Source organism: Emys orbicularis, chromosome 2, assembly GCF_028017835.1.
Source record: "Emys orbicularis isolate rEmyOrb1 chromosome 2, rEmyOrb1.hap1, whole genome shotgun sequence".
Classification (NCBI taxonomy): domain Eukaryota; kingdom Metazoa; phylum Chordata; order Testudines; family Emydidae; genus Emys; species Emys orbicularis.
In genome coordinates, this window is record NC_088684.1 from 41,801,364 (window position 1) to 41,827,448 (window position 26,085).

General features: G+C 42.5%; 1 protein-coding gene across 1 annotated transcript in view; it reads right to left on the minus strand.

The window, feature by feature from the left end:
- The window catches only part of CPQ (carboxypeptidase Q), a 273,989-nt gene that overhangs the window by 61,469 nt on the left and 186,435 nt on the right, over nt 1–26,085 (minus strand). Inside the window, exon 6 of the mRNA XM_065399948.1 lies at nt 15,516–15,607. Coding sequence (XP_065256020.1) covers nt 15,516–15,607 — 92 coding nt within the window. The remainder of the gene's footprint in view (nt 1–15,515; nt 15,608–26,085) is intronic.

Sequence of the window (26,085 nt, forward strand, 5' to 3'; positions counted from 1 at the left end):
AGCTCAGTTAATAAAGCAAAATGGCATAAATGGAAACTGAAGAAAAAATTCAGAACAGCTGTTAGGAAGTAGAGATGAGCTGGTCTCAGAATACAGTATCTGGCAACCACAAGTACAAAAGCACAATTCATACTCCAAAAGAGCAAGGACAGCAAAAGTCCAGGGAAGTGTGACTTGGAAAATTTCCACACAAGTTACCCTGTTATTAAATAGAAGAACCTTCCTGTGAGGCATTGTACAAGGAGGATTCTTTGCCCCTCTCAATAGTCAGGTGAAAGATTTTTCTGTGGCACTTAGCTGGACCTATGTTTTATACCTCTAGACCTGTGGTTCTCAACCTATTTATCATTGTGGGCCGCATATGCGGCCCACAGTGTGTTACCTGAGCTGCAGATTGAGAACCACAGTGTGCCCCCCACCCCCCCCCCCACAGACCCTATGTTCAGTGCCTCCCACACAGAAATCCCTCCACGGAGCGGGGCCAGGAGCAGAGCCCTGGGCAGGGGGCTGGGTGACAGGGACCCCGGACCCCTCTGTGCGGGTCTGGCGGCAGCCCTGACCTGGACCCGGCTGTGAGGCAGGGCAGGAAGGCGGCAGCCCAGATCCCGACCTTGTGGGGCTGGGAGCCCCAGACCCTGGACCCCACCATGCGGGGATGGCCGAAAGCCCTGGGCCCCAGACACCCACTATGTGGGGCTGGGCGACAGACCTGACCTCAGATATTGCAGGGCTGAGTGGGAGCCCCGATCCCGGACCCCTGCTGTAGATGGTCGGGCGGCAGCCCCAGACCGCCATTGTGTGGGGCCGGGCGGCAGCCCAGATCCCAGACCCCTGCCACGGTAGGCTGGGCAGCCCAGACCCTGCTGTGCTGGGCAGCCAGGAACCCAGACCCTGCCATGCGGCCCAGCAGCCTTTAACACATAGCTGGTCTGCAGCTCTCAAACTATGGGGCAGGCCTCCCAAGGGACGCGTGGGAACGTGTCAAGGGAGGCATGAGCTATGTGCCCTCCAAACCCCTCGGTCCCTGCCTAGAGCACCCTCCTGCACCCCAAATCCCTCATCCCTGGCCCCACACAATAGCCTTCACCCTCCGCACACACAAACCCCTCCCCAACCTGGAGCCCCCTTCCGCACCCTGAACCCCTCATTTCTGGCCCCACCCCAGAACCCGCACCCCCAGCCCAGAGCCCGTACCCTCTCCCAAACCCCAAACCCCTGCCTCAGCTCGGAGCCCCCTCCCATACTCTGAACCGCTCGGCTCCACCATCCCCAGCCCAGAGCCCCCTCCTGCACCCCAAACCCCTCATCCCTGGCCCCATACCAGATCCCGTCCCCCCAGCTGGAGCCCTCACCCCCTCCCGCACCCCAATCCCCTGAGCCAGCCCAGTGAAAATGAGCAAGTGAGTGAGGGTGGGGAGAGCGAGCGACAGAGGGAGGGGGATGGAGTGAGCAGGGGTGGGACCTCAGAGAAGGGCCAGGGAAGGGGGCGGGGCAAGGGTGTTCAGTTTTGTGTGAGTAGAAAGTTTGCGACCCTAATCTTCGTCCATTCCATAGAATTCAGTGACAAAACTCTCATTGACTTGAATAATGTCCAGATTTCACTTATAATCTTTTACTTAATTATTACCATTTTGCCTGGTGAAGACAAATTACCAATATGTCTATATGTTTTGTAGGCGTACTATTGTTTCTCTCAGTTTGGCAACCCTCACAGACAATACAATTTGTTATTATGTGTTTTGAGTGTCAGTCTCAATTGATATAAACTGCAAAAGGTAAAGGAGATAGCATTAGGAACAGCAACATGCTACATACAGTAGCCCTGAGATTACCCATGGCCTTATTTGTGGCCATTTTTTCCTCTTTTGACCATTTTAGTATAGTAGAGAGCTTTGCCAATGAGAGATTTTTTTATTCAGACCTGGATACTTATTATAGACAAGCCCCTTTATTGCTCAGGAGTAGAAATAATCAATTTTTTCTGAATGTTATATTTGGCCTTTTTACAAATATTTTCTTCCAAAATACTGTCAACGTTATTGACGTTTTTCAATTTTAAAAATTGTGGCTTTTTCATTTTACCCACAAATTTTTATGGAAAACATCAAACTGGTTATCAATTTTTAAAATTTCCTAAATCATGGGTTTTTAGTAAATGAAGATTTTTGATAACATTTTAAATAATATTTTGAATAAAATAAATTGATTTTTGGAACAATTCAAAACAAACAATACTTTAACATTTCCTAATCTTTTGCAAAAATAGACTTTCATTATTCAACCAGTTCTGATCATGAGCCAATGCAGTAAAATGAAACTGAAGTATTGAGGAAAAACAAAATAGGAGCAAATAGAACATGTGTTCCTTTTCAGCTCTGTCATCTGAGACCCCTTTCTACAGGTGGAGTCTGTCTATCCCTTTCTCTCTTCGTTAGCAAACAGACAAACTTTGGCTCTTTCCATATGCCCTTCACAATCTGCCCCCAACTTCCAGACAAAGGAGCCCTGAAGTAACTGTAAAGCAGCCCATGTCTCCCAGTGACAAGATGGTACTGTAGCTAAAGCTGTGGAAAAAATCAATGGCAGAATCGGTCTTTCAGACACTTTAAATGCTTATCCAATGCACATCCCAGCAGTAGCTTTACATCAGCCTGCCTGTAACCTGGGGGCAGAAAGCCATCCATCCTCAAAAGCGGTCTCCCTGTTAACTCCAGTGAGTCTTTGGATTGAAGGGCAGGAGGGGAAGACTTGATAGTTCCTCCAAGGAGTCAGGGTGTGTTGGCAGCTGCAGACTGTGGAAGCTGAAGAGAGATCAACAGGCTGCTCATACACACTTTGAGGGTGTCCTCCTTGCAGCTGAGGTTTATGAACAATAAACAAATTGAGCACATAGAATCATATTCACTATTAAATGTTCTTTATATTCATGTTCTACTGGGCAATGCTCTCGAGGGGCCAATAGACACAGTCTACTAGGTATTACTTATATTTTTAAGTGTTTGTCAGGGGTACCCAAGAAAGAGCACTCACATAGTTAGTATAAGTCCCTCTAAAGTGGTACAACAAGAAGCCTATGGGATAGATTCTCCAGTCTGCCAAGTTTATCTTGAGGCACTTGTGCGCAAAGTGAATTTAAAGCATACATAGGCTTGCACTGGAGAATACCCAAGGTGTAGGTGGATTCCCTACCAGTGCAAAGCTAGCTGAGGTGGCTTCTGCTACCCAGAGTAAAGGGAGGGAAAGGGTGTATTGCAGGGAGCGGGTGGGGGGAGGGGGAAGGTCAGGTCAGAGGAAAGGAGGAGAGGGGAGGGGAGGGAAGGAGGCATGGTGGAGTGAGGTTCTACTAAACCTGATTCCCCTCTGGCTTTAAGTACCTGAGGGGCATTTTGCCAGCAATGTAAATTAAAATTGCCCACATGCTGCTTAACTTATGCTGAGACTATGTACTGTCATGCAAATATAATTGTTCATGTAATTATATCTACATTCAACTCATTAGCACAATAAGTGATAGTAATAAATATTAACTGTGACTGTAGAAAATTAAGTGGAAGTGGCTTTTTCTTTTTTGCATCTTTGCGTGTGAATATCTTTTCTTATCCGTTTCTTCCATTCTCATCCTGGTGACTCACAAACGAATGCTTAAATACAGATATCAAACTGATCTCCCTAACACAGATTTCCATGTTACGTTATTTGCCTAAAACATATAGGACAATACAAGTGAGATGGAGGTCATACCATTGCTAAAATAAGCACTCAAGAAACAATTAGCTGAAGCCTGAGGCATAAAACCTATTTGTCTTTCATTCTTATTTTTTTTCCTCTCCTGCACTATTATCTTCTCCTTTACTGCAGCAGCCCTGTATTGATAAAAAAAAAAAAAAAAAAAACAGAAAAAAACTCTTCCTGTTCATTTTTTAAAAGGTCATCCTACCTGTTTTTGCAGGTACAGAACCACAACACACACACACATAGCTGTGCAACAAGATATGAAATAACATGCTCATTGCGACTCCATAGCGCACACATCCTGCATTCTTAATGAAAGGAAACATCTTGTAAGCAGGGGTTATTAGATTCTTAGAGTTTTCATCAAGTACCTAAAAGGAGAAATCCTATTATCCTCCTCTCAGCAGCACGAGAGAGCAACAGTAGCTTCCTTACCCTCAAGCCATCTGATTCCCTTGTGTGTGTGCATGCAAATAAGGACCACATTTCAGATATCAAAGTTTTGAAATTTTCTGTTAGCAGGAATAACCAAGCAGGGCCAAAGATCAAATCTTTTTTCTAATAAATACAAAAGTAAGTCAAAATAAGTTGCTCCCGTCAGTATGTTTGATACAGTCAAGTCTTAATCTAAACGTTACAACAATGGACAACAGCTGCATTACGGACTAAATAGTTTTACATTACTTAACTAGAGACAGCAATACTACTACATAGATTTATTGTAAGAAAGTTTTCTTTAAGAGGATTTGAGTTAAATTTACACTTGATGTAATGGTTCCAATGATTTCAATGGAATTACAAGAGTATGAATTTGGCCCATTGTCTCTTAATTGTAATTTTCTGAGTTTTCCAGTTGTAGAGCTCGTAGCCAGTGTTGTTGTAGCCAGGTTGGTCTAAGAGGATATTAGAGAGACAAGTTAGGTGGGAAAAAGAATTATTTGTAAGCCCAAAAGCTTGTCTCTCTCACCAACACAGGTTAGTCCAATAAAAGATATTACCTCACCCACCTGGTCTCTCTAATTGCAGAGATACTTAGTTTCCCTTGGAGACTCCCTGTAATATCTCTATTCTTAAATAAATATGATTTGCCACTCATGTTTTCTCAAATTTATCTACAGAAAGAGCCACAATATGGGTGCTAATAACCCTTATTATGGCAAGTTCCTCTTAGCCTGTGTAATTGGGAAAGAATAGCAGTATTTGTGACATTTTGTGTTTTTAGAATTTTTTTTTATTATTTGTATAAAACCTAGGGGCTATACAGTCAGGGCCCCAGTGCATTAGCCACTGCACAAACACTAAACACCAGTCCCTGCCCCAAAGGCTTAGGGCCTGTGATGGGGCACGACTCACCACTGCAGCGCCTCCTGCTGACTGTCCAGGGAATTAGCGCTGCACCCTCTTCTGGTGGTGTCTCGCCTGCCATCACCTCCGTTCCTGGACCCACGTCACTCCCAGGACCAGGGCGTCCACTTCAGTGACACTGCCCTCCCGCTGTGCCACACTCTGTTCCCCCTCCTTCCAGGGGGACCTGCAGTCTACTGTCCGGCCACTCCCTTCAGTAGCAAACTGCAGTCCACGGTCCAGCCACTTCCTTCAGTGGCTCCAGCACCCTCTTTGCCTTTGCATCAGGGCCTCAGTCTGCAGATCCCTGCAGCCTGCCAGGAGCTGCCTTTAGCTCTCGGGGTCTCTGCCTGCAGCAGTGCTCTGTCAAGGGTGCTTGCTGCCCTCCATTTGCAAGGCAGCCAGTCCTCCTCCCTTCTCAAGCTCCAGGTCCTGCAACCCTTCTTATATGAGCCAGCCTGGCCCTGATTGGCTGCTCCTATAAGCTCTTCTGTGATTCGCTACCTTCTGCGCAGCCTCCCTAGGGCTGTTTTTAACCCCTTTTTTGTCAGTGTGGGACAGATGCCCCATCACAGGGCCTGATTCTCATTTACACCACAACTGCCAGAGTAAAAGGGCTTCAGTGAAAATGAGAATCAGACCCTTTAAGATCTAGGAATCAGTCTCAACTTAAAAGCAAGAACCATTTCAGCTGGTAATACTTTTATGATCAATGGTGCTGGTGATTCAGTATGCAGACCTCTATCCTTTGAGTCGATACTGAGCAAGCTTCTTAGTATGGTGTTGGTAGTGGACACTGCACTGTTGGAGGTACTGTTTTTCAGAGGCAACACCTGACCAGCTTTATTCAGATATTAAATATACCGTGGCAGTTTACCCTGGTGTCCTGGCCCAAACCCTATAGGTGCTGTGATGGGGCTTATCCCTATCACCTATTAAAAAAATATTCAAAAGCCCTGAGGTAAGAGGGTGCACAGGGAGTAGCTTAGGCTCCTGTGAAGGAAGCCCTGAGGTAGGGTCAGTTAAGAATACTTTAGTGGACCCCAAGAGGTATGGAAGAGTGGTTAGACCAGCAAATAAAGGAGAAGCTTGGAGGATCTAGGGAGAAGCCAGAGAAACAAAGGGAGACTGATTTAAACACAAGCTGTGGGGAAGCAGCACATGGGGCTTGGAGGTAGGAAGTAGCCGAGGGAACCAGTAGCATGTCTGAAAAAGTAGACCTAGCTCCTTAATACAGGGTCCCTAGGTCACAACTCAGAATAGAGGGTCCCTCCGAGGAAGGAGCATGCCAGCCCAAGAGAAGAAATATTGAACTAGGGTGGGACTGAAGACTGACCCCAAAGGACAGGCCAAGGAATAGCCCGGTGGTGGGGGAGGAGTGAAGGCTCTTTTGTGTTGGGATGTTTTGTGAACTTTCAAGTTGGACCTTTCTGTTATTCTGGAAGGGGACTGAACTTTGTGAGACTTGGCCAGCATCTGAAGAAGTGAGGTTCTTACCCACGAAAGCTTATGCTCCCAATACTTCTGTTAGTCTTAAAGGTGCCACAGGACCCTCTGTTGCTTTTTACAGATTCAGACTAACACGGCTACCCCTCTGATACTTGGCCAGCAGTGTGAGTCACAGAAGACCCAGTGAGAACAGATGGGCTTGTAGGAGGTGCCAAAGACAAGAACGTCTAGTATCATCGCACCCTGACACAAGAGGGCGCTACAGGTGGTGAGTACACTACTTTACAGGTGCCATTAGGTCAGGGTGCAAAGGGAGTGAGAGACTCTCTCTGTAGAACACCAAATAGCCTGTACACTCCGTCATTAATGCATCTACTGCGCAGATATTGCAATAATGGGTGCCACAGACAGAGTGTTACAAATAAAACTATACATAGGCCTATGAGTTACTTACTACTAAAACATTATCTCCCTGTAGCTATATCATCTTTATTCTGTTGCTACATCAACTATGTCAGAATTGTACGATTTCCACTATAGTAATGTCACCCTTCAAGGGTCTATTTGCCAGAAAATAAATATTCTTGGAACCTAAAACTAAACTGACAAAGCAAAAAAAGTAATCAATTCAATTCCATTTTATGCAGCTAAACTGTATATACAGAATCTTTAAAATCATACATCTACAGTACAGTAACTCCTCACTTAACGTTGTAGTTATGTTCCTGAAAAATGCAACTTTAAGCGAAACAATGTTAAGCGAATCCAATTTTCCCCTAAGAATTAATGTGAATCATAGAATATCAGGATTGGAAGGGACCTCAGGAGGTCATCTAGTCCAACCCCCTGCTCAAAGCAGGACCAATCCCCAGACAGATTTTTACCCCAGTTCCCTAAATGGCCCCCTCAAGGATTGAACTCACAACCCTGGGTTTAGCAGGCAGAGGGCAGGAGCAGCACATGGCAGTGGGGGGAGGGACAGCTGCAATTGCTAGCCTCCTGGACAGCTGCTGCACATGGAACCTAGGGGAGTGGGGAGCTGATAGGGGGGCTGCTGGTCCACCCTGGTTCCAAGCCCCCACCAGCTAGCTGCAACGGGCTGCTCTTCCTGCAAGCAGTGGACAAAGCAGGCGGCTGCCAAACGACATTAGAAGGGAGCAATGCACAACTTTAAACAAGCATGTTCCCTAATTGATCAGCAACGTAACAACGAAACAACATTAACCGGGATGACTTTAAGTGAGGAGTTACTGTACTTATACTTGTTCAGCTCTATTATCTTCATTATTCTACCCTGCCACATGGGAATAGTGCATTTGCACTCTCACAAACACATTTGAATTTCAAGGAAATCCATGTCCTGTTCTGTGCTGACTTACAGCACCTTTAAAATATTTCTTTTATTTGACTTTTAATCATAACCACCAAGAAGAAGTTCAGGCTATCATAATCCTATTGCCTGAAATTTGCACAATAAATCATTAAAAGGTTAAGATATTTTTCATGATCAAATAGACTGTACAGAATTAATCTGCTTTATTTGGTTACTATGTATAATGAGGATTGCTTGTAGCTAGATTAACAAGAAGGGGAAAAATAAATACAAACGAGAATGTGATTCTGACTTATTTTTTCCAATTAAGTATTAAATGCATATTAGGTTAAACTGTGCAGGCTTCATAAAACAACATCCAGAGCTGAACTGCAATGGCATAACAAAAATTAACATATTTTTTTTCTGCCAAATTAAAAGTGAGTTAGGTATCATTAACCCCCTTTATTTGCTAATTTGATTATTAAATGTAATCATTGATAATATTTCTCAATCTACACCTAAAACCAAACAAGACTAGCCACTGCAAACAAGCACAGACCTCTTGGCAAAGCATGGGAACAGCATCATGCATACAGTATGGTGTGTCTGCTGTGTCTCCATCTCCTGCATACGTGGATTTACATAAAATTCTTGTTATATAGTCTCCTGTTTTGTTACAACTTAGTCCATCTGAACACCGTAGTGTCAGTGATCAATCCAGCATTTAAGAGACACTATCCTCCTCCAGCGATACCACAGCGAGCCTGTCCAAGTGTCCTCTTTGACATATCTACCAACTGAGGGCTTGTCTACATGGGGAGTTTAATTCGCAGTGAGCTACCTTTTATCGACAAAACTGTGTAGTTTAGACATGGCCTCATTCATGTTGCTGAAAGTTAAACCACCCCCTTCCCATGTAGACAAACCCTGAGAAATCTAAAATGTCCTACTAGTGTTGATATAATAGCTGCGTAGGAATCCACATTATCCAATGCCTATTTTAAAGCACACTAGTAAAGAAGCAAATTGGGACCCACTCCCACTGTTCCTTATATGGCACCATTGTGATGTTAACTCAAGTCATTATATCATTGTTTTCCGCTACATTCAATCTGACTTAATTCCATTTATTTTTTCATAGTGAATTTTTAATTCTGTGCCTTCCTCTCAAAATGAAACTTCCAGTTATTTGTTCTTTTAAGTTAAATAATGTTATTAGCTAAGTGAAACCTTGTTATGGGCTGAATTAAAACTTCATTCAAATAGATGTGTGAATGAATCCCCCATTTAAGACAGTTGTAAGAGACAGTTACGGGGCTATACCTCAAACAAAAACTTATAGGATCTGCCCAGAAAGTAGGTCCGTTGTGGTGGGTTCAGCTAGGTATTCTGTGAAGAGGTGGGTGTGGAGGGGAGAGAACACACAGAAAACTGAAAAAGAGATAGACTGAAGGAGCAGTTGAAATCACCGTGGCTGACTAGAAGAAATCTGGGAAGAGGTTTTGGAGCAAGTTGCAAATAGTGCAAGTTGAAAAGAGTGCTCTTGGTGCTGTGAGCAAAAAGAAGCTGTTTCCTGCCATTTGATTCCTTCTGTGTTCTTGTAAATAAACAAGACTTGATCAGAGAAAATACCAGACTCCATCTATTTCTACATCCCCCGAGCCCTGAAATTCAACTAGCTGCTTGGGTCAAAAAAGGAGCACACAGGTGTCAAGAGAGGGATCCAGTATCCAGGGAGACAGATTGTGAGCTGGTATTCCTGTTGACCGAAAATGGAACAAATAATGGAGATGCTTGCAAAAATCAAAAACGGCCAGTGGGATTTAAAACAAGAGCTGGTGAATCTTCAAAAGGAATTCAGACAAGACCTGCAACAAAAGCTGGAGATGTCCCGGAAAAGACTCAGAGGGGATTTGTAGGCTGAGATGAGCTCTATGTTGGAGCAGCAACTACGAAGTACCTGGACAGATTGGGAAACCCAGCTGCAAAACACCCAGGCTGGAACAGTAAAATGGATTCATGAGGTGACCAGCAAATTATCTCAGTCATACACCAGAAAAACTGGAGACGAAGCAAGTTTCGGCCAACTTGGAACTTGCTAACAGAGATGAGCTGCAGCCAACACTTATGGAGTTAAAAACTCAGATACATAAGGAATTCAAAGAATCTATGATCATGGTGGATGGCAGCAACCTGGATGATTAATTGAACTAGGGTTAGGACTGGACATTAACAACAGTTTTTTACCTCCTTTGTTACTCACAGAGGCTCAGAGGGGAGAGGTCAGGCTGTCCCAGCTCAAATAGTGCAAAATCCCACTCACTATCTTTGAGGGAAAAACTCCCTGGGAGGTTATTTGGTTCAATTCAATGTTATACAGTAGCTCAAATGAGTGGCTGGGAAGAAGGACAAAAACAGGGGGTTACTAGCAGCCAACTTTGGTGGCCCAGCTCTGATTGTACTGCAGAGCTTACCACCAGAAATGAGACTGAGTTATCCAGATCTGGTGCAAGCTCCTGACATGCAGTTTGGAGTTAGTCATCGATCTAAGCTGCCCGGGGCACAGCTAAAAGCTAGAAAGAGAGGACAGAAGAAAACCCACCTGAACTGGCTGAGGACTGGCAGAGACTTGTGCTCCTGTCATACCCAGATACCACCAAGGCCTTTCAGGATAAACTGGCGATAGACAGAGGACAGCAACAAAAATGATAAAATGTTAAGAAAACTGGGCACATTTAGTCATGAGAAAAGAAGACTGAGAGGGGACCTGATAACAGTCTTTGAATATGTTAAGAGCTGTAATAAAGAGGATGGTGATCAATTGTTCTCTATGTGCAATGAAGGTAGGAAAACAAGTACTTGGCTTGGCAAGGGAGATTTAGGTTAGATATTAGGAAAAATGTTCTAACTACATGGGTAGTTAAGTTCTGGAACAGGCTTCCAAGGGAGGTTGTGGAATCTTGATCATTGGAAGTTTTTAAGAACAGGTTGGATAAACACCTGTCAGGGTTGGTCTAGGTTTACTGGGGTCTGCCTCAGTGCAGGAGGCTGGACTTGATGGCCTCTTGAGGTCCCTTCCAGCCCTACATTCTATGATTCTAACAGTTCTGTTAAAAGCTGGTTGTGACAGTCTGTACCCCTAAGTTCATTCCTTTTACAGACTATGTTAAATTTTTTACAAAGAATACTGTGTGAAGTGTTAGTTGCATTTTACCTTTTACTTCCTTGTAACCAATTCTGACTTCTATGCCTCATTATTTGTAGTCACTTAAAATCTATCTTTCTGTAGTTAATAAATTTGTTTTATTGTTTTATCTAAATCAGTGTGTTTGGATTGAAGTATTTGGGAACTTCATTTGGGATAACAAGATTTGTGAATATAATTTTCTATTAATGAAATGACAGACTTTATATGAGCTTGTACTGTCCAGGAGGGTACTGGGCAGTACAAGACGCATATTTCTGGGGGAAGTCTGAGACTGGGAGTTTGCTGGTGTTGCCCTGCAATGTAATTCATGGGTGGTTGGCTATAGCACTCGTACAGTATAGCTGGGAGTGATTTACATGCTGGATGCTGTGTGTGAGCAGACCAGGAATGGCTACTCTCACAGCAAAGCAGTGTAAAAGGCACTGTGGGCTGGAGAACTGAGGGGACACAACTATCAGTCCAGATTGTACCTGAGGTAACATCACACTAGTACTCTGCCACAAGTGTCTAGAGAAAGCCTCCCTCCCAGTTCAGGAAACAAGCTGAAGGGGCAAAGCTTGGAGGTATGAGGATCAGCCTCACAGTTTTTGTTTATAACTGGACAGTTAAACAATAATAATGGGAGTTTGTCTACACAGTGTGTAATAGGATCTGTGATGTATAGGGATAGTTGATACAGATTCAATCATAAAAAAGTTATTAGACCAGACATAATAAGAAGATAAGGGAATAGGGGATCCAGAACTGAACTGCCTAATTGGTCTCACATGGAGATAATGACTGGCACAATAGCACCCATCTAAAAATTGGGTTTGACAATTGGACCTTAAATTTAAGCAAGAAGTCTGGGTGGCTGAAATAGTGGATGAGCTAGTAATTGGCTTAGATTCCATTATGGCTGATAACTGTGTAATCCATGCCAGGAAAAGTGTCTTACAGAGTCTGTCCGTGGAAATTCCCTTTAAAGATATGGCCCAGGTGAGACGAATGGTTTGTAGATAACTGGTGTGCAGTGAACTAATTGTTCTGCTCCGGGGGCATAAACCATTATAATAGCTACATGCTGTGGTAGCTTTCCAGCCAGGAAAAGATGGGGAGTGGCTGAAACCTGTTCTGAGAGCCAGAGTTTCGTGGGAATCTTAGCTGCTAAAGTTCTTGTGGCTACGAAACAAGAATTAATCCCTGTTTTTTTGCTGAATGTTTCTGACAAGCAGCAAATAGTAAAAAAAAAAAAAAAAAAAAAAAAAGGACTGCAGTTGCAAAATGTGAACCAATGGATCTGTTAAATACTGCTATAGAAGAAAACTGCAAGGGGGAAGGTGAGCTCCCAGAGTTTCTACTGGACTTGTTCCTGAGCAGTGCTGTACACTTAAATGGGGAACAGCAGAACAGTCTAAGAGTTTGTGGTTAAGAATCAGGAGTTGTTCTCCTGAGCCAATAAAGATATAGGTTATATTGCACTGATTCAGCACAAGATTGATACTGTGGGAAACCAACCCATTAAACTGCCACCTCAGCAGTTACCAATAAGAAAAAAGGGAAGAGATACTCCAGGCCATTGAGGAAATTTATCAGGAAGGCATAACTGAGCCTTCAACCAGCTCCTGGGCCTCACCCATAGTGTGGGTAAGAAAAAGGATGGCAGCACCCAATTCTGTATGGACTATAAAAAATTAAATGAAATCACTTCACACCTTTGCTAGGGAAAATTTTTGGATAGCTTCTGATAAAATGAAGAGACTATGATGTCAGGTCAAATGGGGAAACTTTTAAAAGAGGGGACCTTATCTGGTTCCACAATCCTAGGCGAAAGAAGGGTAGGAGCCCTAAGAAGGGTAGGAGCCTTGGGAGGAACCCTATACAGTAGTGACGCAAATAAACAAAGGATGCAGTTGGGTCCCAGGGAGGGGATATCTAAGGCGATATCAGGGGGACAGGATTTCAGCATGGCTGCTCCCTGAATCTGACAACTGAGGATGCTGAGGCTGGGGACGTTGTGACAGTAATGAGTCTCCCCACTCCAACAGAAAAAAGCAGGAACTGTCACAGCCACCAAGTTCCACAGAAACAACCGACATACCTCAGGAGCACAATTAAAGGAAGTTCAAGGAGAGAAAAGGCCCAAAGACAGGTTTGGGCGGGAATACAATCCTTTTCTGTTTGTGATGTGAAACTTTCTTGACAGAAAGACACTGAACATATGTAACAGTTAAGTGTGTATCATTAGTAATTTGTTAAATTATTTCTTTTCTTTCTGTTTGGGATGGGTTATTGGGGGTCACCATTTTAGGCCTCATCGAGATGATGGGCAAAGCTGAGGTGGGGAGCATTGTTATGAGATGGGTGAAACTTTGTTATAGGTTAAGTTAAAACCTCATTCAAACAGATATGTGACTGACTCCCCCATTTAAGACAGTTGTAAGAGACAGTTAAGGGGCTATATCTAAAAAAAAGCCTAATAAAGTCCACCCAGGAACTAGCACCAGGTGGGTGGAGGATTTCATAGGATATTGTGGCCAGGTGGAAGGGGGAGAACACTGAAGGTACGTCTAAACTTAAAATGCTACTTCAGTATAGACACTCACTCACTACATCAACCGGAGGGGTTCTCCCATTGCTGTAGTTTATCGCCTCTCAAGGAGGTGGATTGCTAGATTGACAGAATTCTTCCATCAACCTAGTGCTGTCTACATGGGGGATTAGGTCAGCATAACTATGTCTCTCAGGAGTGTGGACCTTTCACGTCCCTGAGAGACTTAGGGCATGTCTACACTTACCTCCGGAGCAATCGATCCAGCGGGGGTCGATTTATCGTGTCTAGTGAAGACACGATAAATCGACCGCCGAGCGCTCGCCCGTCGACTCCGGTACTCCACTGGAGCGAGAAGCATAGGTGGAGTCAACGGGGGAGCATCAGCAGTCAACCTACCGCAGTGAAGACACCGCGGTAAGTAGATCTAAGTATGTCGACTTCAGCTACGTTATTCACATAGCTGAAGTTGCATAACTTAGATTGATCCCCTGCCTGCCCAGCGTAGACCAGGCCTTAGCTATGCCGATATAAACTTTCCCGAGTAGACCAGCCCACAGAAAACTGAAAAAAATGAGAGAGTGAGGGACAGACTGAAGGAGCAACTGAAATCATAATGACTATCTCTGGAAGAAACCTGGCGAGAGGTTTTGGGGCCCAGGGTGCAGGCTGAAAAGAGTGCTCTTGGTGCTGTAAGCAAAAGAAGCTGTTTACTGCTATTTAATTCCTGCATTCAGAGACACAGGACTTTGTACTTCTTTGTCAATAAATAAAACTATATCAAAGAAAATACCAGACTCCATTAATTTCTGCTTCCAACTAGAACATCAATGGAGTCTTGAAATTCTACTAGCACTCGGTTCAAAAAAGGGGCAACAATAACATCATAAACACACTGCCAGGAATTTTATTGCAAGACGTGTATTCTGAAAAAACCTGCTGTCATGGTAGAACAAAAACTTTAAACACATTTTTCTTCATCAATTTCTTGGCTTTGCATTGCAGGTTTAAGTTTTGTTGAGATTAACTACTACCAAATAAGGGATCACAAAACACAGATAAAAATCAGGCGTTAGTTTTATGATTACAGGGTTAGCTACCTACAAAATGTTTATATTTTGAAAATTGTTGGCTCCAGGACAGTTTTATGAAGTTATCCTTCATGTCATGCAATCCTTTGAAGAGACAACTGTGCACAGCTAATATGGAAATAATATTATGTGATATTTTCCTCCTAAATACCAATCCTCAAAAACAGTTTTATAATTTTACTTAGCATCATCAAAAATAGTTAGTGATGGCATTTAAAATGTTCTTGATTCCATACAGTAAACAATAATTGGCAGAAAGCATTTTAGATCATACTCACCATTAAAATGTTATATATCTGTGCTTCCAAAGAGAGTTCTCTCTTTACTAGCTTATTCATTACATTTCAGTGGATTATACAACATGCAATGAAACAGAAATGTAAAGGGTAAATTAAATGGATTAATATTGCCAATGTGTATGGATGGCTCACCCCATAGCAGATATCCTTATGAAATATTTGCTTCATAACAGCTTTGTGAGGTGGCATGGTAGATCATGTAAAGTACATGCAGAGCTTATCATACCGCTTAACTTTTGACCTTCAAATGAGAAGTCCCTATCATTTCTCCCTTTTGCAAGCCAAATGAATGTCTGAGTCAGAGAGTTACATTAACAAACCAATGGAAGCTAAGCACAAGAGGATGGAACTTCCTTTCTTTAAAAGGACTATATTAAAACACAGAGTATTTCACAACATCTTGGATATGAAGTTGTGCCTACGTATCTGCAGGCAGAACTGGACCCTATACGTTTAGTTAGACGAAGAGTCTGACATTTTGAAAATCTAGTATTCTCAGTCAAAAAAGCAAATATTGTAACATAGATTATTTTATTACATTATTTACCTTATGTAACTGGTAGTACTGCTCAGCACCCACCCCTCCTGGTTCTTCCGCAGTCCACAGCACCAACCGCAGAGTTCTCTTGGGGCGGAGCCCTAGGACATACAAAATTAAATATGGCTTTTAGTCCCAAATGTTCTATTTGTCTAAACAATTCTTGTGTTGGCCTCCATTTCCCCAGGGCAGCTGCATATGAATTTCCATCAAACAGCCACCTCTGCTCTATGACCTCAACAAAAAACGAGCGTTAGTACTTTTACTGCTGCAGAGTAGAAGATGTATAGCTGGGGTCACTATTAGTGTGGTAGCAGGGGAAGCTGCTGTGTGTTACAGCCATCTCTACAGGCCTGAACAACAGAGGCTCCACAGTCACTTCCTTACCCAGGCCTCTTACAGGGCAACATGTGCTACTGCCTCTGCCATGCCTGAAGTAAATCAACTAATCAAACCGCTTTCAGCAGACTTGCTGGTAAGGATCCTCATTACCTTCACCTTAATTGAAGATATGCTAGTAGATTTGTATGAGAAACTCTAAGGGTTTTAAGTACTAAAGGACAGTAGGATATAATTTTGCTATTCATTATACATTACTAAGAATGAAATAGCAGAGAGAGCTGCACTTTAGATCCTTCCATACAACAAGCTGTTGAGCATATGCAAAGCTTTTTAAAGCAAGGCAAGTGCAGGACAATTCTGTGAGAGCAATGTCAGCCGAAGGAGAAAAGTAGGGTCTACACTGCAAAAGAGTTTATTGCTGTAACAGATCCAGGCAGATATAAATTATGGTCTTTGATTTATGGTTAATTAATTCAGTTAATTAACAACAAGGAGTCTGGTGGCACCTTAAAGACTAACAGATTTGTTTGGGCATAAGCTTTCGTGGGTAAAAAAAACATTTCTTCAGATGCATGGAGTGAAAATTACAGATGCAGGCATTATATAATGACACATGGAGAGACGGGAGTTACCTCACAAGTGGAGAACCAGTGTTGACAGGGCCAATTCAATCAGGGTGGATGTAGTCCACTCCCAATAATGGATGAGGAGGTGTCAATTCCAGGAGAGGCAAAGCTGCTTTTGTAATGAGCCAGCCATTCCCAGTCCCTATTCAAGCCCAAATTAATGGTGTTAAATTTGCAAATGAATTTTAGTTCTGCTGTTTCTCTTTGAAGTCTGTTTCTCAAGTTTTTTTGTTCAAGTATAGCTACTTTTAAATCTGTTATAGAATGTCCTGGAAGACTGAAGTGTTCTCCTACTGGCTTTTGTATGTTAATTAAATCTGGTAAATCAGTTCATGAAAGAGTATATTTATTCTGTGCATCAACATTTAACACTTCTTTAAAAAATGCTTAGAGCTCCCATACAGTATAATTTTTAAGAAGGGTCAAGAAAAGATGGGCATAGGGTGAAGCCAGTTGTGAAAAAGTTATTGGAATGTAGTCATGCACATCTCTGTCACAAATTATAACCACCACCACCCATTTTTTCCCACCTGAAAGAAATCAGGAATACAATAGAAATGAAATATTCAAAATATGAAAAACTTACACTTCCCATTATTCTGTAATTCAGTAAGTACAAACAATAGAATCCAGTAATTAAAACTACATTTTCTAAATGCAAGTCACCTGACTCTAAATGCAGCAGAATGCTCGTTTTTTAAAAACAACCCTCCCCCCCCAATCCCAACAGTTTGCTGCTCCACTTCTAAGTAATTACAACACAGGATTAGTATCCTTCCTATTTCAAATCAACCAGATGGCCAATGATGTCATATTATGATAATAATATAGATATCGCATTGAAGTTAGCAAGACTACGGCCACAAAATAACCAAACGTGGCAACAGCTTGGTTCATAAAAAAGGCTGCTCTAAGACATAAATCATGTGCTGGCCCCAAACCCACATCAGAAGAGAGTGTGTCATGTTCCAAATGGTGCTAAAGGTTAAGACTTAAGTGACAATTAGACAGGATATTTGAAAGGTTGTTTTTATTTAACTATCACATCACAAAATACTACACACTGAGAGCCAAGCCTTGGTCCATTGCATAAAGTCTATGTAAAGGGGCTTTGTGCAAGGGAAACTCTTGACAGGTAGAAGCAGAATTTTCCCTCTCTCCCTAGGCCGTGGAGCACCGGCACAGCTGCTGCTATACCACAGAGGTTTGTAGTAGCCACTGCTGCCCCTAAAGTTGCACTACATGGGGGGAAGGGTTTGGTCAGTATCTTCATGTGGTCATGGAACCAATGTTCAAACCTGCACCCCTCCAATGGCTCACCCCTCATATTGTTGTGGTATAGATTCACAAGTTAGCAGAATTGCAAAGAAAACTGCTCTGTGCCTGGTGTTATTAAAAAGGAAATTTTTTGTTCAAGGCACATTCTTTTTAATCAAGTTTACTATGGCTTAAATAAGGGTTTTGTTTTAAAACACTGCTTCCTAGTAAGGTATAATCCACCAGAACAGCTAGAGATTTTTTTTGTTGATTAAGGCATAATATCTAGTAAAAGTATTGGTAAAATGTAATTTAGCCTCGAAAACCATGTTCTGTGATGATTAGAGTACACTATATGGAGAATTGTATGGCAAACTTCAAGCCAATCACTGCTTTAGTACACAGAAGAACAAAAGCATAAATAAAATAATGTCTCAGCTTTTCCACCTAGATAAATGATAGAATATACACTTTAAATAATGACACTAGAAAAATAAGATTTTTTTATTTAAATGTTATATAAACACAAAATAGGTCACTCTTGCAATCTGCAGCTCGTTATAACATTATTTTCTTGATTTATTAATGCAATGATCCTATTGTGCCCTTATGGATGCCATGTATATCTAATACAGGTATGCAATTCAAATGAAAGTGGAGGAACTTGACTCTTGTTCAAACCATACAAAGTCAATATTCCTCATTCTGAGAGATGTAATGCACCCAAATAAGGCTGTCTAACACTGGGAGAATGTGAGTGGATAAGAGGAAGATGATGTCCAAAAGGGGATGGAAGGCACCCAAAGTAATAATTAATCTCTTCTTAATTGTGCAAAATTAAGAACACATCCAAGGTAACCACAGACCCTCCTCTAGGAGCAGATTCATTCAAAAGTCTGCCAGGTTCCAATACAGCAGAAAATGAACTGCACTGTGTGGAATCTCACCTTTAATTAGGAAAAGTGTTCTTTTACTCACATTTTGAGCTAGTCCCTTGACTTCATTCAAACACACAGGGCCTGATTCTGATCTCATGTTTCAATGGAGTTGTTCCTGATTTACCCCAATGAGAGTAAGAGGAGAATAGCCCCATACTGTGCAAATGTTTGTCACAGAACCTAGTTACCACACTAGCTTGGTAAAATTTCACAAAAATGTATTTTACCTAGGGTGACCAGATGTCCTGATTTTATAGGGACAGTGCCGATATTTGGGGCTTTTTCTTATATAGGTGCCTATTACTCCCACCCCCATCTTTCACACTTGCTATCTGGACACCCTATTTTACCCCCTAGTTTCTATACCCACATTGCCCACTCTGGGCAGGAGAAATAGTACAGGGGCCAGGCCCTCAGGATAAATTTTAAAAGCCATTACAATCTACCTCATTTTTAGGGTGACTGGAGCTAAGTTCCCTCTAAGCTGTGCGGCCGTGCAGCAGGCTATCAAGGGCCACGCAGGTAGGGAGAGGTGCCTCTCCCCTGGCACCGGAGCTGCCCCGGTGGGGAGAGGTGCTCTCCCTCGGGCTGCTGAGGTGAGAGAGTGTTGGGGGGAGTCCTCTCTCTCCACCACAGCCCTGGGGCAGCCTGCAATCCAAACCCCTCAACCCTGGCCCCACTCCAGAGCCCTCACCCCACCCCACCCCAATCCTCTGCCCTAGCCCTGAGCCCCCTTCCGCACCCCAAGCCCCTCATCCCTGGCCCCACCCCAGAGCCCTCACCCCTCCACACCCGAATACTCTGCCCTAGCCCTGAGCCCCCTCCCACACTCTGAACCCTTCAGCCCCACCCCCACCACACATCACCTCCATATTGGTGCACATGGTGCAAATTCATTCCACACATGGATGTAAAAAAATTAGAGGGAACATTGGACTGGAGGTAGGCGTGCGTGTGAGTCTCATGCCACCACTTCTGTCCTATTACATCCTAGATGCCAGTGCAGTTAGTCGGCATTCCTCAGCATTCTTCCATTGTACAGTACCTTACTGTAATAACCCCCAAACACTGCAGTATCACTAATGTAAGATGTAATCCTTACTGATGTCATGTTCTCTTATCTCACTTAAGCAATCCTAAAGCATCCACCAACTTCAGCGGGAACAAGATCAGAGCTAATATCAAATAACCAAACCAAATGAGTTCATGAGCACCATTACAAACCTGCCCTGTAATCACAAGTGTTTGCTGGATATTCACAAAAGTTAGTTTTATAAGATTATCTTTGATCTGAGTGGCCTCGGATACTGCAACCAAATGCATTAATAGCAGCGTTTATGCCATAATTAATTGAAAAGTTCATTGCTAGCAATATGGAGACATGTATGTATGCACCATTTGTTAATCTTGAGTTGCATCTGCATGCATTATATACCTCGATGTGCTTATTATTACCCCATACATGTTTTCACAATCCTCGATCAGTTCCCCAGGTGAAAATGCACCACGGATTCCATGTGCTCCTAGTTTGCAGGGGCTGAACAGAGTTTATGTGCTGGGCCTCTAGGCACACATCCCAGGTACAGACACCCTTCTTGGCAGTCCAATTGCCTAGACCTTGAAACTAGTGCTCTTGCCCCAAGCCTCCCTAGTAGCTGCTACACCTTCACAGAGTTCCACCCAAGCTGTGGACCCTCTGGTTTACAGTTTCCCTCTTCAGAGGCTACATGACAGTAAAAACAAGTAATACAATGACTTTGCAAAGGAATGTCTAAACACACATATAATTTACTCTTAGACAGCAAAAGAGCCATACAGGTCTATGGAAAAACAACAAAACCTGCACACAAATCCCTGCCTCAGTTTCTCCAACAGCCATGTGGGATTTAGTTAGTCTCTCTTCCGGGGATTCAGGATTTATCTTCTCCTCCTTCTCAGCCATGTCTGCGTCTGGTCCTAGTCTTCTCCCCTTTCTAAAATGGCCAACGAGAGCACCTCCCTTTTATAAATTTCCAATCCTCCCACACCCCCTGCCTTTGCCCTTGTCAGATGACTCTCCTCAGTGGTTACAAGCTCACTTTGTTGAATGGTTGCATGGGAGGCTGCTAGCTAATTGTCTTATGATGCTTGTATTTGAATGGGGGACACTCCAGGTTAATGAACCTTGATAGCTATGCATTCTTAGCTTTCTGCTAGGCACAAGAATCTCTCTAGACACCTCCCTGAAGGTTTCAGCAGAAGATGGATGGTAAAAGGCAAAAAAATTGACAGAGTACACACTTACAATCAAAATGGCATTCACAAAACAAAATGAGTTTGTAGTTTGATACAGATACATATAGACATATGCAAACCAGTCACAGGCATTTATACTGGTAAACATATACTCTATACTTCAGAGTGTACTTAAAAGGGAAAGGAGGAGATGTGAACAAAGGTCATGTTATAGATGGAGAAGGGTATTTACCACAACTAAAAGTGGTCATCATATTACCAGGATTCATGTATTTGCAAGTATAAACATTTTTAAATGTTGGAAAAGCTCTCTAATTCCCAATGCACTAAAATAGTCCTACTTCTCTTATCAATATTGCTGGAACTATATCAGTTCCTAAGGTATTCTGAATATCCTGAGACATACATTGGTGGTAAGATGGCAGCAAAACTAACTGTCATCTCTGTAAATATACATTCCAGAATATTTTAGGCCACCTTTGTTAAACATTAAGCTTGATGATCGAGATCTTGATGAAGCTATGGTTTTATCAAATTAACAACTTTGATATTAATTAACAAATTAATAAACTTTGAGCAGAGATTATCACCCTCAAAAAACAACTCAAAAGAAATTAATAAAAAAAAGTTGGGTTACAAGTCACAAACACAAAAAAGAAAGAAATCTAAATTTAATTCTGACACACAAAGTCGTTAATTTGTTGTGCTACTGATATTACAGTCCAGGGTTTTACATACAATGTCTAAAATCCTGACCCCAGTGAAACCAATGGCAACTCTGCCCATGTATGTTGCATAACCAAAGTATAACTGACTAAGTCAAAATGCATCAAACTTTATGTTTGAATTCCTGGTTCTTGCTAGCTTGTGTCACAACTTAATGTTATTTAAACTTTGTGTGTGTGTATGAAAGATCAAGATCAATAGTGCAAAGTACTAAATTCCCTAAAGTAAATACTTTCCCACCACAGGTTAGAAATGTAAACCAACTATTCATATGGAAGGTCAGCAATTACTGGTACAGTCGAGTCTAACAAAAATAGGGTCTGATAGTCAGAGATGTTCTTCTGGAGAATTCATAATACAGTTTAAAAGGTTGTATTCACATTCAAAATGTCAAAATTATTCTGCCTTCACATGGAAGAAAGGATCAATTTCTTTAAAGTCCATAACACTGGGCCATATTCAAAGGCAATTTAAATGATGGTGTAAGTCACACGAGGTATGCAAGTAGGTTGAAGAACTGTTGTAAGTGGATGTAAGAGGTAAAGTAATGTAGGTTGCATTGATACAGTATTCAGTGGGTGTGTAAAATGAAGGGGCAGAAGGCAGGAAAAGCCTTTATCTTATACCATCCTGTTAGTTGCTATTACTGCTATAGCCCCATCCCTTCTGGCATTTTCACCTATGTGCTACATTCGTTTTGCACACCTTGGGTCAGATCCTGCGCTTGCCCCTTATGTGAGTTCATTACATTGGTGGGGAGAGCATACTGATCTTTCTCCCTCTCTTGCACAGCGAACATAAGGGCCAGGCAGAATCACAGAAGGAAGCCAGCTGCATCTAATAAAAAAGCATAGCAGCAGATGTACAGGCAGTGTGCCTGGGAATTCTGGAAGGGATGTCTCCCAGGGCTCCCTCTGGGGCACTGCAGCACCACCACCGCCCACGGGCTCAGCCTAAATGGAACACTTGAGTCCCCACTGAATACCAAACTGGTGCAAATTTGGCCCACTGTCAAATTTAGCATTTTTTCCCCATTAGTAGCCTACAGTCTGCTTTTATAAAGTACATTTACGTACCTGAAACAAGATACAAAATGGCCCTGTACAGCACATTCCATTGTTGTTACTCATTAAATCCTTACTGCATCCTCTATGTTGTTCAGGTTTGTAGGGTGATAAGGTTTCATTAGACACAAGAGATTCACTGGATGACACTAGCATTTAAAGCCCTGACAGGAAACTTGAGACATCTTTGAAAAATGCCTGATGCCAATACAAGAGGAAGATCTAAATTCTCTGTGTAGAAAACACAAAGAGAAATGTACAACTACATGCTTGGTTAACAGAAGCCTCAGAATTAGGTGCCAAATGCATTAGTAAGATTTGTGTATGTTCGGGCACTGGTAAATGGTACACTAAATATGATTTCCTATAAGGGTTCTCACTGTCTGTGATATTAATAAGGAGATGTTTTCATAGTACTTTTCTCCTGACTATACTCATTTACAATGGTGTAAGAAGTTAGGAAAAACTCCACTCATCACTGGTTTGAATTAGTTAAGCAAGATAATAATCTTACATAGAAAAAAGTCGGTCTCTCTAACACCAGCATACTATTTGCATCTGTGCCCAATCATCACTCTATTGTTCCCCAGAGTTGACATCTCTGTTCTCCTTGTCTAATGGTTTGTATCTAGTAGTTTGAGGGCCCATTTATTTTCTCCCAAACACATGGCGCCGAGGATTCAACACTATTAATAAATATGCTGTACATGGTGCCATTCCTCTAATTCAAACAGCCTAATACCAACAATTTAAATTAAGTGCCTGATGCACATCTGATGGAAGTTCCTACCTATTTATAGTTGGCAAATGATAGTGGCCCATTAAAAAAGGAATCCTTTGATCCTGGGTAAGAGTTTAGAATCTGAAGTTGAACACAAACCTCTTGCTCACAACCAGTTAAGAATTCATTTCAGGTGCAGGAAGGCTGGGAAACTATCCCTTTTAAGAGAAAAATCTATTCACATTACAATAGCATTCACTGGATTGAATGATAAATTTAGCAGAATAGATAGACAATATTAAACTAAGTTATACAACATATACAATTCTTTTGGATGGCAAGCCCTTACCCAATAACAAAAACAGAAGCTTTCCATTGACAGTCAATAGAACTAAGCACCCTAGGTGTTTTTGGAAATCCCACCCGTTCTGATTTAAAAAGTCTCTTCGTACAATTGTGCAGAAAATTAGCTAGTGGGAGAAAGAAAGATTTTTTTCTTCAAAATTAAGGGAGAAATTTAAAGGGTTATTTAAAACCATAAAAACGAGAAAGAACTTCATGGAAAAACACATTTATGTATTCCTATCCTTTAAAGCCCAACTTTGATATACCAATATCCCAGATAAGTTAAAAAATGTGAAAGGAATATAGCTTTTTGGGTTGGAAAATGTGGCATGCGTGTGTTTTTTAAAGTAGATCATGCAAGTTGCTTTGTTTGTTGCTGCTTTTGCTTTGTTTGTCTGGGTTATTTTATTATATTTTATTTTCATAATGTTCAGGCCCAAAAGAAAGAGTAGACAGTGTTGGAGCAGATATTAGTGATGGGAATCTAGCAAAGATGCAGTGAATTCTGAAGATGGTTAGAGGGAAGAGACTGAGAATTCTTGGACCTCAGGAACAAGGGAGGCTGTTGCAATCGTATGGGTTAACTAGAAAAGAAGCACAGAATCATGAGTGGGAAAACCCCACCGAAGGTGTAGTTGGCAGAATGTAGGGGAGAAGAAGAAGAAAAGGAGGAAGTGAAAACTGAGATATAAGCAGTGCTGGGGAGAGCTCTGGAAGTGAGGACAAAGTTTAAATGTGATTTGGGAAGAGTCCAGTGAAGGGATTATAATGTGTGTGTTTGGTGAGAGAGAGGAAATTACACTGTCAGAGTGACAGGACAGGAAGATTATTTCAGCTGAGCATTTTGGATACACTTCAGAAAAGAGGCGGGAAAGAGGAGACAGAACATGAGATAAGGAAGGTACATGGAGTACAGACAGAGCAGGAGGGTTGCATTTTAGAAGTCATGTAGAGGAGGAAGGGAAACTGCATTTGGTTACAGTGTGAATGTGGGAGGAGAAGGACAAGGAGAAACTGAGATTACTCCAAAGGCTGTGAGCTGAGTGGCAGGCAGAGATAGAGAGGGAACCATGAATTTGTCATTTGTTATAGAGAACAAGGGGAACAGAGATAGGGGAGGGTTTAGGAAGGAATCATGGGAAGCTTACTTTTGACATGTTTAGTTTAGGAAAGTGATGGGATATCCAAGAAGAAATGTTAGAGAGGCCACTGGAGATTCAAGACTGGACAGGACAAAGCAGTTGATTTGTGAGTAATCTGTAATCATGGTCAGTGGCGGATTAGCCACTTGCCCAATAGGGCCTGTGCCCAGGGGCCCCAGCCAATTGGGGCACCCCTGCGCCCTGACCTGCTCCGTCTGCCTGGCACTCCCTGGCAGGAGTGCTGGGCGGGTGGAGCAGAGCAAGCCCCTGCACCCCGACCCCTCTCCCTGGCAGCAGTGCTGGGGTTGTGGGGGGGGGGGAGGGAAGACTGCAGGCGGAAGGGTGGGGAGGAGCCCCCACTTGCTCTGGCCCAGGACTACACAAAACCGTAATCCACCCCTGATCATGGTAGCTAAAGCCATGTGAATGAGGTCACCTAGGGAGGGGGCCTATTGGAAGAGAAGTAGTGAACCAAGGACAGAGCCCTGAGATCTCACCTGAAGAGAAGGACGTTGAATGAAAACGGTGGGAAGAGCCAGGACAATGGAGTCGCTGAAGCTAATGCTTATTTAAGTGCTCTTTGTACAGTGACTACAGGGCCAGGTTAAATGAGTGTTACAGAGCAATATACCGAGTAGTTGTGCCTTCCTGTATCTGGGGTTTTAAATAGAGAACTGATTAGTGCAGTGCCTCAACAGCAATACAATTCACACCCTCAAACACAATCTATTACTCTCTCTTCCTGATTAGTAGCCAGTGTAAATTTAAAACAAAATCCCCAAAGTAAAAGAATACACATAAAAGACCAAAGTGCTGTTTCAGCCACCTCCCTGCCCCTATGGAAGATCCAGGTTTCTGAGCAACCAGCAACAAGCAGAGAGACATTCTCCACCTGTAGTGTTCATTTTTTTCTGCTTGAGTAATCTAATTTGGGGACTCCCTTCCTCTCTTTCAGCAGCAGATTATTAGAAATACAGGAAAACGTTATAAAAGGCTTGTAGAGCAGAAAATACCATGTCCTCTCACTCTCGTTCCGTCACTTTACAAAATGTGGCTTGGATGTTAAAGTACAGTAGTCTCAGCTCTGTCTCTGATGTACTTTATGTTTTGGAAAAGTAGATTGGAAAATCAGCGATTTAATGCTCAGTCCGCACTGCCTTTATATTCCCTCATTCTTGATGAC